This window comes from Ptychodera flava, unplaced genomic scaffold (genome assembly GCF_041260155.1).
Source record: "Ptychodera flava strain L36383 unplaced genomic scaffold, AS_Pfla_20210202 Scaffold_44__1_contigs__length_1314385_pilon, whole genome shotgun sequence".
Lineage (NCBI taxonomy): Eukaryota > Metazoa > Hemichordata > Enteropneusta > Ptychoderidae > Ptychodera > Ptychodera flava.
Window position 1 is genome coordinate 1,177,935 of NW_027248366.1, and position 14,603 is coordinate 1,192,537.

Below are 14,603 nucleotides of genomic sequence, written 5' to 3' on the forward strand. Positions count from 1 at the left end.
AGATGATGTTAATGACTCACGGCCAATGATAGATTCAATAGCATTCCAATTAAATCAGACATGTCTTGATAAACTAGCCACTAGAATACCATCAGATTGGGTTTCTGATAATCATGGCATTGAAATATACTGTCAAGCCATTGATTTAGTAGAATCATATCAGTAAATGTAACATAGAATGATCTGTGGATCTAAGCTATGCAAGGGTTTCCAAATATCTCTAAGTTTACGAAAATCTTGTCTTATCTCTTTCAGCTTCAGTTAGGGAAAGGTCACTTTAACCAACCTTATATCACACGATTTAAACAAAAAGAAGCAAAAAAATTTGACAGAGGGAGGCTGTAATTTTAAGGCTTCAAAAACATTAACCATGGGAGAAGTACGTGTGACAGGTGCATTTGAATTCATGATCTGGCACCGCCACTGAGCATTGGGAAATGGTCTGTTGATCCTGTTGGCCTTTCAAAAGCATCAGTCACTGGTGCTCTTTCAATGATTATGTATTTTGAAGCCATGTGCCTCGGTCTAGTTTTTCATCTGTTTCAGAGAAATTGTATGTGTGATTGAGCTTCATGAACCAGTGCAAACCTAAAAGAGACATATAAACATATGCCTCACTGATTTGCCCCTTTAAAGCTAGTCTAAGTTTTAAGTCTGTCCCCTAACTTTGTACTTTGGTACTATTGGTTACTATAGACGTCTGGAATTGGTGTCAATATGGCAGGCAGCGCGCATTATATCCTATTGTGCAAAAATTAATCAAAATACATACACGTAGCTGCAATCAGGTCATGGTGTCATATATAAAATCATTTCAGATTTGAAGCACCAGACTACAGAAAGAACAACAGTTTACCAGACTAAAGGAATCACTGTGGTTAAGGTCCTCTAATGTAAACACACGATATTTTGACAGCACACTTGAAGATTGCAAGCCGATAATATCAGTCATGAAAAGAGTTCTTGTATTGAGTTTCACGAGACCTTGTCCCAACACTTCACAGGGAAGTGGTCACCGAAACTGTGTATGTGTGACTTTGTCTTACAAACAATGTATTTCATGCACTTTATATAGATGCATCATATCAACATAGCTGCAACGTTTAAATTTACGATGTACATTATGACAAACATGTTTAAACTTTCATCAACCACCCTATTACCTTGGATATAGTGTTTACATTGGTGGCATGGGTCCCATACGACCTTTGACCTCAGTTCCAATCTCTATACTTAACTGATCATTGTTAGTAGTTAATGTCTTGTTCTTATCAATTGTCCAGAGCTAAGAATCTCAAAATCATTGTAATTGTAACCCGCTTTTGAGCCAAAACCCGTATGGTCCATTGTTTGGCCCCTTAATTAATAACATGCGTCTGACTTTTTCAAAGAAAACTTTATTTCAAACATGTATTAGGACAAAAAACAACGATTGGTAATACTCTTGCATGTAACAAAGAATGGTGATAAACCAACAATTTAAATCGAAGGTAAAGTCAAAGACTTGGAATACAAAATTAAACCTTGTGCATCATTGGTAATATTCAACTTTAGTACATCATTCTAGAAGTACACCTTTACACTGTACCTGAAATTGCACAAATTTGTAGACAAACATTCTCAACACATATAATGGTATTGTGTTCATCTTTAAATTGTACTGGACATCATTAGCAGATATTTATGAAAATCATTGCCTGACCTTCAGGTGGAATGACATTGTTTTGGTCAAAGGCCACAATGACAAAAGAAATCTCCCTTCCAATAACATTAGGTACATACATGTAGTTACTTGAGTGGAATGCCTACATTTCTGAACACAGGTATTTTTCATTCTCACTGGATGACAAAAATTACTACTATTATACATATTTGATGACTTTGCAAAAACGCAGGCGCCTATATTACTTACTATACTATATATATGGCACTGTCTGCTTAGCTGAATGTGTAGTGAGCTAAAGGGAATCTGGTGTGGACGTTTACAAACAAACAACACATAAAATAAATAGTAGTTGCCAATATGCCATATTCATGCAATTTTACATCCTACCAGCATTTTTGTTGACATGAACGTATTTGTTTAAAGCCCCAATAGCTGCGAATTTTATGCATTATTTTCATGATTTTAGTTTCAAACCAAAGTTTGCTGGTGTTAATGTGCTAACTGAAGGACATGTAAAGAAGTATCACTGCTCGCTGATTTGGACCATGCCTACACATTTTAACAGGCTGAACAAATAAATGGGTGCTGCACTCATAACATGGTGCCCTCACCGAAGAGTACGAAAACAGTATTTCCTGCATATACTCATCGTGATCATACAAGAAACAAGCATGATGCCATTTATTTGAATGTACAACACATAATGCCTAACATTTTGTGGGAGTAATCCTTATTTTCTCTTTCATATGATTTGGTTTTGAAAATAGCGGGAAATCTAAAATGATGTTAACACGTTTGAATTTACATGCCGCTTTTGACATGTATGACAGTGTTATACACTTTTTTCAGTCTACAACTTATTCAAAGAAAACTTGGAAAACAGGATATTTTGAGATCAGTCTATCACATATTCACAGCTATTGGGGCTTTAATGTAATATTCTACAAGTTTTTCTACACAAAATTTATGGTCTATTTGACACTGCCAGTGTAGTAATAACACATCTTTCAGTTACGGTTTTTGTCCACACCTCAAAGTAAATTTGGTTCATAAGAGCCGACAGCATAAAGGCACTTCAACTCCTCCTGCAAAAACAACTTTTTAACAAGGAACACAATGGTTTTCCAATGATTCCATAAAGCTGACTTGTAACTTTTTTCTAGACCTACTTCAAATTTAACACACAAAACAACTTTCATATGTATTGTCCAAAAAACAACTTTCATATGTATTGTCCAAAAAAGCTACACATTCCCAAAGTAAGCATTAGAAAATGCCATGTCATACAATGCAAAGAGTTTATCTTCTGGAGGAATGTCATTGTCAGCACCTGGATGAGGTAGCTGCATAACATTACCACAGGTATTGGCAGTAGGCAGAAATGAATTTTCCACTTTAGAAAACACAATAGATGGGTGTAGCTCATAACCTAATACAGGTTCTTCATCTGCGCAAGTAACAAACTGCAAAATATGGTTCAATGTCACTGGTTCTCTTCTTCCTCCTACAAAAAAGTATCAGTAAATATTAACATGAATCCAAATGAACAATTTCAGTGTGGCTGTTTTAAAAGTGAGGGAAGCCAGGTAGTGATGTTCTTTAAACAAGACACTTTCAATCACTTAGTACCTACAGATGTTTCTCCATAATTTTAGAGAATTTTTGTATATCAATCTGTACTTGGTATTTTAACAAGCTGCAATTAGCCCTTCCGTTCATTCAATGAAAGTCTTTGTCTACCATCTCTGGACAGGTAGGTTTTGGGGTAAAAACAGGATAACACACAAAATATGTACCAAATTTAAATCAATAATTGCCCTTCCTTACCCCTACCTGAGAAAACTATAATTACATTTTGGGTTCCTACAGTTTGCTGGTTTTATATACCTGGTGACTTGATAGGTTGTAAACTTTACAAAGGAGCTTTTATATGAATTGAATTTACTAACAATAATACTTGTACTGAGCCCAATTGGCAACACATAGAATGACATATTCTTGAAAAAGCAGTTAAACTTAGGATCAAACATATGTAAATTATTGAAAATCTCAAATGTACAAAATGAAAATTACAACGCCATTATATGAGAACAAGGACAGATTGTTATTATTGTTACTATCATGGTCTATTTTGATAAATAAAATCAACCTGATCAGAAGAGAAAAATATAGTATATTCTGTACTATTAACAGCTTACCTGCCACTTCTGACAGATATTTCAAGAATGCTGCATAGATTTTATTCTCAAACTGTCGATGATTTGATCCATCGGGTGAAAATTTGGGGTCCAACAGAGACACAATTTTTCTTTTAGTCAGTCTTGCAGCAGGGCTGTACCGGAAAAGATGCACAAATGTTGGAATGTGCTTCAAAAGCTGTATATAAAAAGAACATTTAAAAAATTATAGTTAACAGACATATCAACAGCATGGTTATCAAAGGCCTACTGTCTGCATCTTTTCATTATTTTACTTTGAAACTTTACTTGGTGGTGACTATGCTCAAGTTGTGCAAACTGACAAGGCATGAGAATTTGTCATACAAAGGTTGATGAAACCTAACCTCACTATTTATGATATTCATGCATCTGATTAGCTGGCTAGTTGAACGAAGCTCAGAAGTGAACTTAACATGGTTCCATGTTTTTGACTTTGGGGAAAAGCTTAATCTGCCTTTCTGTGAATTGCATATGTTGTAACAGTATAGATTTTGCTGACACAGATGATATGTGAAATGTTGTGGCTTCCCAATTCTAAAATTAATGGTTTTACTCCGGCTCCGGAATAAAAAGGACACGATGCGTTCTACAGACTCAGTACGCCCAAATAATCATGTGATGCCGGTACAAACAAACCCACATGTATACTAATGCGTATGGAAATACACGTACGTCTGTGCGCGTTTGCACACATGGCTTTGTTTGAACTGTGGCCAATTTAAATTCCGGGTTTGGACTATTACATATGCTAATACGCATTTGATTGACATGATTCTGCGAAACAACTTTCTGTGTCTTTCGGTATTTGTATTGTGAAAATTGTGAAAATCTGTGGCAAATGTCATCAAATTTAGTAAGTCTTACTGGCTTTATGTCCTACTTAATTGCAATGGCTAGATTATTACCAGGTAAATATGCAAATTTGCAATTATTTGTCATGATATACATTGCTAAATGTCTTTGTGCATCACTTAGCTCTGTATAATTATCATCTGTACCAGGTTTCATTCAATTTGATGCAGTTTCTCTGGAAATGTATATCTTTGTACAAAATCACTAATTATTCAAAGTAGCACAAATTAGCACTGATTATATGAGCCACAACCACCGAAAACTACAGTAAAACCTGTCTAAACCAAAACCTTCAGGGGACGAGAAAACTTTGGATTTTGAGAGGTGTTTGGTTTATAGACTGAGGTCCTTTTCACATAGAGTTCTATTGGACTGAGACTAGGAAAGGGTTCAGTTTAGACAGGTTTCCAGTTTAGATGGGCTTCAGTTTAGACAAGTTTCACTGTAATTGGTTCTTGCAAGTTTCTATATGCCATTGTGCATCACATTTTATTACAATTAGATCAGTCTTTCTTGAGATATCGTGCCCACAGATGGACAGCCATATGCATACATACATAAGTACATGTAATGACAGACACCGATGCAACATTAGCTCCTGTGTGTGAATACGAGAGCTAACTGATCACTGTTGATCAGCGATGTATTTTGCATTCTTTGTTGCATGACTGGTTGTACGAAATGAAAGTGAATTTTTAAATGAGGTGTACAGTTTTTTTTAATTTTCATTGGTAATCCAACACCGTAAAATTAAATTGTTACACATTTTAGTCTTTATGACATTTACACATTACGGCTTGATTGAATCAAGTAGTTAAAGAATATCAGAGAGTATTGGGAAGCAGTTTTGAAGCAAAGAAAATCAAAATGAGTCAGGTAACAACATACTATACAGTAGGCATGTAAAGTTCATGTAACTTCATCAATTAAGTTGCCACACAATTTCCAAGCTTCTGATGTGCATTTTTGCTAACATATGATTGTATATCAATGTACAATGAAAATAAGTATTATTATATTTTTACTTAATTACTTGCACAACTCGCAACTTAACCTCCACTCCATAGAAAGCAACTGACTCTTCAAAAGATTAGTCAACTATAGACCAATAGATGCATCCCTATCAAATAAATCCCAAAGGAATTGTTTATCACTAACCAAAGCAACCAAGCCACACATCAGTCCAACACTTAATAAATTTCCTTGGGGTCAAATGTTTATGCTGACATACTGAACTTACCGTGCACACACCTAAAACTTCCAAACCATTCTGATGTTCCTTTACACAAGCATTCAGTTCATCAGAACTTCCATGGATAAGCTTGGTCAGTATCTCTTCACTCATGAATACTGGTATTACCATTCTGCATGATGCTCAGTGCTAGCCTAGGGAAAATTAAACAAACAACAGAAACAGCAAAATTAAAGAAAAATAATATTATCTGCACACTTTTGATGACCCAAGCATGTAACCAATGTGTATAAGCCAACTGAAAGACTTTTACAAATGCGTTTACCAATTAAATTGACACTAGCATTTATAACAGATAGATGTTATACACCACCAATGGATTTTCTGATAGGAATTGAACCAGAATACTTACTTACCCATGATAACACCTACTAAATAATAATCTTCAGACAGATGCATCTTTAAGCCAGCATCAAAGTATTTCTCTTTAATTTTTAGCAGAGCAAGTCTGAAAAATTCCTTTCTAGGGCCACCGTAATCAGCTGCTTTCTATAAAAAGAAAGGTAAAGTAGAATGTAACCACTTATATTGAGTTTTATTTTCATTCTATATGGTAACAAACTAACAATTTGACATCTTACCCTCTTGTAAATTGAAGACATTAACTGAATTGAGACAAATAGGATGAAGATGGAATGTGTACTGAATAAGTACCTGTGTGTGAGACTGGTGGTGGCCATATTGGATCATATTACAAAATAATTTGATGTGCATATATTTAAGTTCTTGTGCCTTGTTCTTGTGCAAAGTTTGAAAGAATCTGTTTTTGCAGAGTGTGGCTCTTGACATGGATAATGGAAATAGAGTGGCCTTCTGGTGATATTTAATTGCATCACAACCAATTCCACATTCATATTATTCATGTTTGCTATCCTTGTAGCAAGTTTAAAAGAAGCGTATCATTGACAAAGATACAGTTCCCCCTTGACATTGGGAACTTTGTGACTGAAAGTGACTAAAAACTGAAGTTAATATGATAGGCATGAAAAAAGCAATGCGGGTACCAAAGCCCAATCTGTGACTGATGCCCACACTGGATTTGATTGTAAACAAGTACCGGGTAGACATTAGTGTTAGTATAAATGACATAGGGTTTTGTCCTTTTACCAAGTTGGACAAAATTTGGTATGTCATACCCTGGCTCTAGAAATGTCAAAATTCAACTAATCTGCAAGAAACTTGTCCAGGCATGTCTGAGTAATGGCTCTTAACATGAAGTCAGACCGCCAGATGTGAACCAAAATACCCTGATGTTGAGGTACAGAAGAGACTTCCTATAATTAGCTATGCATACTGCTCATCAATTTGAGTCAGTATTTATTGAAATATTACTAGAATTATGAAAATTCACAAAAAATGTAAATAAGCAATTAATTGACACAAATACTGACAAATGTCTTTTTTGTGCTATTAGAGTTCTGAGTGACCAGCTTGTGTACAAAGTTTCATCAAATTTGGAGCTGTGTCTTAGGAAAGAGTTTTTTTTAGAAATCAAATTACGCAAATAAACACTAATTAGGAGTGCCTAACCCAAAACAATGGAGGTGCATAGGTATGCCATTGTGTTTTAACCTTTTATCAAGTTTAAAAGGAATTGGCTCATGCATGTAAGAGATATTTGCTGGGACAGACAGACACACAGATGGATGCATGGAGCCCAAACCATAAGTCCCCTGTACTTCGTCCGAGTGACTCAAAAGCTCTTGCATGCCTGAGACAACTCTGCAAAATATGTCCAACCCCAAAGTACCTCCAATTTCCTCGGATATTCATTGCAATCTGCAGATTGAACAATATTGTCATTATCTATGCCAAAGCAACATTTGCTTGTGGCAGAATAGGTAAGAAATTGAACAGATTTTCATTCATTGTAAATTTCCCTTCATTTTCAAATCTTGCCATGTTACGTGAAAAACGGACAACTTTTTGTCAAAGTGTAGTGGATCCCTTTCCCGCCCTTTCAGTTGGTTGCATCATGTTGTATTTGTAAAGATTCAAATGTGTACATGTACCATTTACTCTGTCTATCATGTAATTGCATGGAGGCGGCCATAATTGGGGCAGCACCTGTATATTATTTGTCTTTTTGAAATCTCCCAAAAAGGCCCACTCAGTGGATAATTATACTTGAGTAAACAACTCTGAGGAAGAACATTTCTATGAACTAATTTTAATCTAAATATAAAATCATCAAAATAATACCAAAAGTTGCAGCTCATGTGCCTTTAAAGAGCAGATGGACAAATAGAGCCAAATTTACAGTCCTGTGGAACTAGGGGTGCCAAATAAGGCAGTCAGCTAATCAAAGGAAGGGATATTGTGTAATAGTTGATGGTACGTACTTCACTGTTGTTTGACCAGAGTTGCTACCACAACAACTACATTACTGACTTTTTTGAAGGTCTGACACTTTGACCAGTCTGTTTTGTTATGCAAAGTTTATATTAACAAAGACTACATGAAACATAACAACAACTACATGAAACAATGTTCATGATTCCACAAGTATGGTCTTCTTCATTGCTACATGATTTCTGTTGCAGATACAAGTATACGATTGTAGGGAAGTAAATTATTTTGGCCATTGAGTGGAAAATGATGCATTATTGTACATGCTAGTGTTAATCATTGATAGTGAGGACTAGTAGGCTTCTTCAGCCAGAGGGCTACTGGCTTAATCTTGCTTTTATTTGCTTCAGAAGTAGTGGTAATTGCCAGTTGTTTTTTGCAACACAATGATTTTTTGTGTTTCAGGGGTGAGGAAAGGGGATTCCCTGACAATTTTGAGTCGCAATAAAAAGCAAGCGATTGACACCCCGGACTAACCAGATATGAACTGAAAATGCTCACGTGTTTCGTTATATATGCAGTTCTGTGTCAATTTAACCTTTTCCACATGTTTGCAACTTCATTGAAAGTATTATGATCAAGATAATGAACAATATTCACCACATTAATTCTAAAAGGCCATGAAGTATACAAATATGTAATTAGCTGAAATAAAAATATTAAATTTCTTTAACTGCTGTAATTGTATCACCACTTTATATAGCAAGTGTAATTACCTTTGGACAAGTTCTTAAAGCCATATATACCAAACTGTGAAAGCTCATTAGATATGCAAATTATAAATTAGCTGACATTAAAATGTGAAATGACTTTCAATATTGTTTTAACCTGGTATAATCATCAATGTACATAGCATGTTTTGCCAACATTGCTCAAGTAAATCCCAGTACATATCCGTAATTAGAAAAGATCATTGAAATGCAAATTAGGAATTGGCTGAAGAAAAATTAATGACTTTCAATAATGATGTATCATAGTATCGTTAATGTATATAGCATGTTGCGTCAACTTTGGTCCAGTCAATTCAGATATATATCCCTAATTAGCAAAGTTCATTAAATATGTAAATTAGGAATTGGCTGAAGTAAAAATGCTTAAAGCGCAGTGGTCGTCGCGCTGCGCGTGCGTGATTTTTTTGTTGATAAACATAAATTTTTGTAAACATAAGTCTTCTCAACTTAAATAGGAGTGAGATGGGAGCAGTCCCCCACTTTGTTAAGGCCTTTGTAAGACTCAACATCATGCAATGGTAAAATATTAAGATCGGAAACGAACTTCAGTGGTGTATTTCTATCTATAAACTCGTGTAGAGCTACGAACATTGGGACAACACTACACTCAGCACATTATGTCGCTGAGTTTACTGCACGCAGACACAGTGAACAAAAAGGTTTGGTCGCGCGCGTTCACGCTGGTTGTACACAATGCTATGTACAGTACAGTGAAAATACATAACTAAAATGATCAACAGTGCCTATATATGTAGACCAGCAACAAGCACAATGCCTAACACAAAAGTTACGCTCAAGGCCATGATCGGCAAGCCAGAGCAGGACACGGGAGATGATGTTGGGAGACGGTCACCACATTGACGTACACGGATATAGGGAATCCGGTCCCACAACGTACCGGTCCGCGACGACTTGGCCCACAACCAACTGTTGATCACCATGTCTTCTCCTAGTATTACGTGGTAAGAAATATTGAAATGACAGGAAACAATAGACAAAACGAGCGGGTTTTCGCGGCATTTGGCAGGAAAATTACACGGCTACACCGTGCACAGACGTATCGGGAGATCCTGTGCCCCGGTCCTGTGCACGGTCATGGCAGTGATCCAACTGCTAGTTGGTGTAGGCCTACCGGTGCTGGGCAAACTTCGTTGTTGTACCTCCTGATTGCCGGGTAGGTTTGAATCCTCTATCAAGTGAGATAACCCCCACATAACAAGGAGACCTATGAAAGGTCCTTCGCTTGACTTGATACCTGTACTCGGAATTCTCGTTTGCACCCCCAAACGGGTAAACTTTGTAGTTGAGTTGGATTCTCCACAGCCGAGTGTAGCGCGCCATATACCCGGTTTGACACGGACGTTCATACAGACCACGGAACGGAACAGAGGCAGAGATGCTTCCTACTGCAGCGGGCATTGCTCTGCGAGCTGTAGATTTCTGTAGTTTGGGTTGTTGTCTTTGTACTCCTGTCGGGCCTCTTGAAATGAAAGCTCTCGTCCTTGCTAGCGGGCGTATACATGCGTACACATGCGTACGTCTAGCTCTATGGCTCGAGCGATAACAGTAGCCGAGCCCCATTCAACTGATTCAAGAAAATCATGAGCAAATGTGATCTCAATCCAGCGTGCAATTATTGTTCAATATTCAGCAGATATTTAACTTAGATTAATTGACCTTTTATTGCGTGTTACATTTGGTTAGTTGGTATGCTTGTGACAGATCAGCCGCCATTTTAACAAGCGGCAATATCGCAAACATTACAATCAACCCGCGTAACATGTGCGGCGTTCTTGGATTTGTTTACAATAGAGGGGACCCCCTCAGGAGGATGCGCAGCGCGACGACCACTGCGCTTTAATGATTTTCAATAATGTTGCATCATAGAATCTTCAATATATGTAGCAAGTTTCATGAACTTTGGTCCAGTCAATTCAGATATATATCCCTAATTAGCAAAGTTCATTAAATATGCAAATTAGCAACTATTTTTCATGTCACCCCTTAATGATTCCCAATGATAATATATCTTAGTGTGATCAACATTTGTAGCAAGTCTCATCAAATTGTGTGCAGTCGTTCTCAATGTAAAGCCGTTTTTTCTAAAAATTATTAATTATGCAAATGACAAAAAGCAAGCCACATCCACTAAAAACTAACCAGTTCTTGCCATTTGCAAACTGAATCTATGTACCAAATTTGATTCTGATCTGATAAGCCGTAATTGAGATATCGAGCACACAGACAGACAGACAGACAGACAGACAGACAGACATCGCTGCGAGATATGCTCACGTGTGTTAACACATGAGCAAAAAATATAAACAGTCCTTTACCTCATCATAGAATCCAACTTCAAGAGTTATGCGAAAATCTTTGATTTCCCTAATCTCATCAAAGGACGTCTCCAAAAGATGGCTCCTATCAACTAGTATATAGTTAGTTTCACCTTCCTCACAAGTCTCCAGTGATGTCATATCTAACTTACGACCTTTCTGCAATTTGCTTTGGTAATACCGCAATACTTCAACTGGGTCAGAAATGTTGTTTTGCTGACAGTATTCAACAGTATGTTGTGCAATTGAATTGACTGAAGTCTCCTCTGCTTCTTTATCATGACCAGACTCATTCTGTCCATAATGTACATTCTGTACTTCTAAACTATCATTTCTTGTGACTTCTTCTTCTTGCATTTCTGAGGTGACCTGCACATAAAATAAGAGAAAATCATTGTCTTGAAAATACAAAAAAGGCTAAGAGTACCTTATGGTCTGTACTAAATGTCTTACTCTTTAAAGTAAAATAGGTGTTTTGCTAATGTAACATTTAATTTTCATCACACTTTACAGTTAAATGAACAATTGCTGAACCTTTTGATTTTTCAGGATTACTATTTGTTATCAACCACAACTTTGCAGTCTGACCCCCCTCAAACGTACGTCAAGAGATACAGTGTCTTGCTTGACAAAACTGCTGATTTCATCAATTTAGGCCTAAATTTACACAAAATTGAAAAACTTGTCTTGATTAATTGAAAACATTAATGCTAAATATAAGTGTATGATTGATACTGTATTCATTGTGAATAATTTACTTTTTCTGTCAAAAAAACTGTAAAATACCTGGCATTGCTTTGAAATTTATTGTTAAATATGTACACAAATTCCACAATATTTGAGTCCAAATTCAAGGCTTTACATACCAAACTGCACATGTTAGACTTGTTATGATATGGTCATGCGATTGTCTCACAAGACTGTGAGTCACTGCAAAACGACTGAGAGAAAACGTATTTTTGAGTAACATGTATTTGGTGCTACACAAATTTCCAGACGTCATTGTTCCAACTGTTGCCAGGCAACAATTCTGAAACTTTCACCAATTAGTTTTCATGTATTACTTCGTACTTAATTTATACCGGGGTACATCCCGTGACATCTTAACTTTCTTTCAACAGATGATGCTGAAGTGGAAAATTATAAATAAAAACAAACCTGTCTTATGTGTGTGTCTTCAACAATCGAGTCAGAAGTTGTTTGCAGTAACCCTGGTTCATGTTCACCCTCTGGGGTTGCTACTGCTAATGGAGGTGGTGGCAATTCACTGTCGGAGTCACCAGAACTTACAATGTCCACGCACATCAACATATGCTCACGAAGTTCCAGTATCGGGAATATCTGCTTACATCCATTACATGTTTCCGTGAGATTTGTGGTTTGGGTGGAGGTTACTGAATTCGTGCTCAGGCTTTTCTGTATTGGCCTCAGGTAAATTTTGGCCTGGGGCCCAATACGGGTCTTCAGTTCTTCGATTGACCAATTAGATTTGATCACACTTAAGTTCCGTCCATTACCAGTGCACTGCAGTATCTCGAAGCCACCTGAGTCTTTTAACTTTGGAAAAGTACCCTGTATCTTGGCTATTACTTCGTTTTCATCGTCGTTTGTACAAAACTGAACTTTTCTAACGCCTAGCCCAGCGCTTTGAAGTAAATGTCTTTCGGCAGGTCTCGGTACCACTTCCGCACATCGGTCCGCCAAACAAACACAGGTGATCGTGTAACTACGGCGACTTTTCTTCGACGTTTCACGTCTTGTAGTCGTCGGACCGCCATATCTCCTTCTCCGATTGCGGTTTTCTCTGTCACAGTGAAACAGGAGCTGCCTCTCGACTGAAACACTGGAGGCACTTGTACGCCTTACCCCTGAAAGGCCCGCCGAAACATTAACTCCGCGCGCCTTGTGTTCTCTACAAAGATCACGGAGATTTATTCTGTCTCCAATTGTGATGACGCCTAGCCTAATCAAATCTTCATCTTCTAAAGCTTCGACTGCTCTTGGAGTGATCCTCTGTTGTTGGAATCTTGGCGTAAGTGTTTGCAGAGATAACTCTCTCAAGATACTATCCATTCTTACTGAATACCGTGTTGAGGTTACTCTCGATCTCCGACAAAAGTTTCTGCTAGTTAAACGAATGCGCATGTCTAAGATGTCGCATGGGGTTCTGGGAAATTTGACCATCATAACGAAGTAAATGGCCCACATAACGAAGTAAATGGCCCCCATAACGATGTGATAGAGCATCACCACAAATTGTACGGACATCATCATAAAGTTATAGGCACTATAATAATGTAAATATGTATCATCATGACACAAATATGGATCATCATGATATAAATGGACATCGTCAACATATAAATGCCCATAATCATAATGTCAATGGGTATCATGAAGATGTAAATGGACAGCATCATAATGTAAATGGTATCATGATAATGTAAATGCCAATCATCATGATGTAAATGAGCATCACCATGATGTGAATGGACATCATTATAATGTAAATAGACATCATCATAATGTAAATGGACATCGTCATAATGTAAATGGACATCATTATAATGTAAAGGGGTGTCATCATAATGTAAATGCCCATCATCATTACGTAAATGGCCATCATTATAATGTAAAGGGGTGTGATCATAATGTAAATGCCCATCATCATTACGTAAATGCCCATCATCATTACGTAAATGCCAATCATTATAATGTAAATGAACATCACAATAATGTAAATGGACATCATCATGATGTAAATGGACATCATCATAATGTAAATGGACATCATCATGATGTAAATGGACATCATCATAATGTAAATGGACATCATCATAATGTGAATGGACATCATCATAATGTAAATGGACATCATCATAATGTAAATGGACATCATCATAATGTAAATGGACATCATGATAATATAAATGGACATCATCATAATGTAAATGGACATCATCATAATGTAAATGGACATCATCATAATGTGAATGGACATCATCATAATGTTAATGGACATCATCATAATGTAAATGGACATCACCATTATGTAAATGGACATCATCACGATGTAAATGGACATCATTACGATGTAAATGGACATCATCACGACGTAAATGGGCATCATCACGACGTAAATGGGCATCATCATAATGTAAATCACGATGTAAATGGACATCATCACGACGTAAATGG

The 14,603-nt window shown here is 36.8% G+C and overlaps 1 protein-coding gene across 1 annotated transcript; it reads right to left on the reverse strand.

Annotated features, from left to right (window-relative positions):
- Positions 1 to 6,334: 6,334 nt before the first annotated feature.
- On the reverse strand, positions 6,335 to 13,494 carry LOC139128128 (uncharacterized). The gene is made up of 3 exons (XM_070693964.1): positions 12,564 to 13,494; positions 11,406 to 11,774; positions 6,335 to 6,478 (listed from the first exon to the last, which is right to left on the reverse strand). The coding sequence occupies exons 1-3, from the start codon at positions 13,476 to 13,478 to the stop codon at positions 6,338 to 6,340; spliced, it is 1,425 nt and encodes a 474-aa protein (XP_070550065.1). The 5' UTR covers positions 13,479 to 13,494; the 3' UTR covers positions 6,335 to 6,337.
- Positions 13,495 to 14,603: the final 1,109 nt, after the last annotated feature.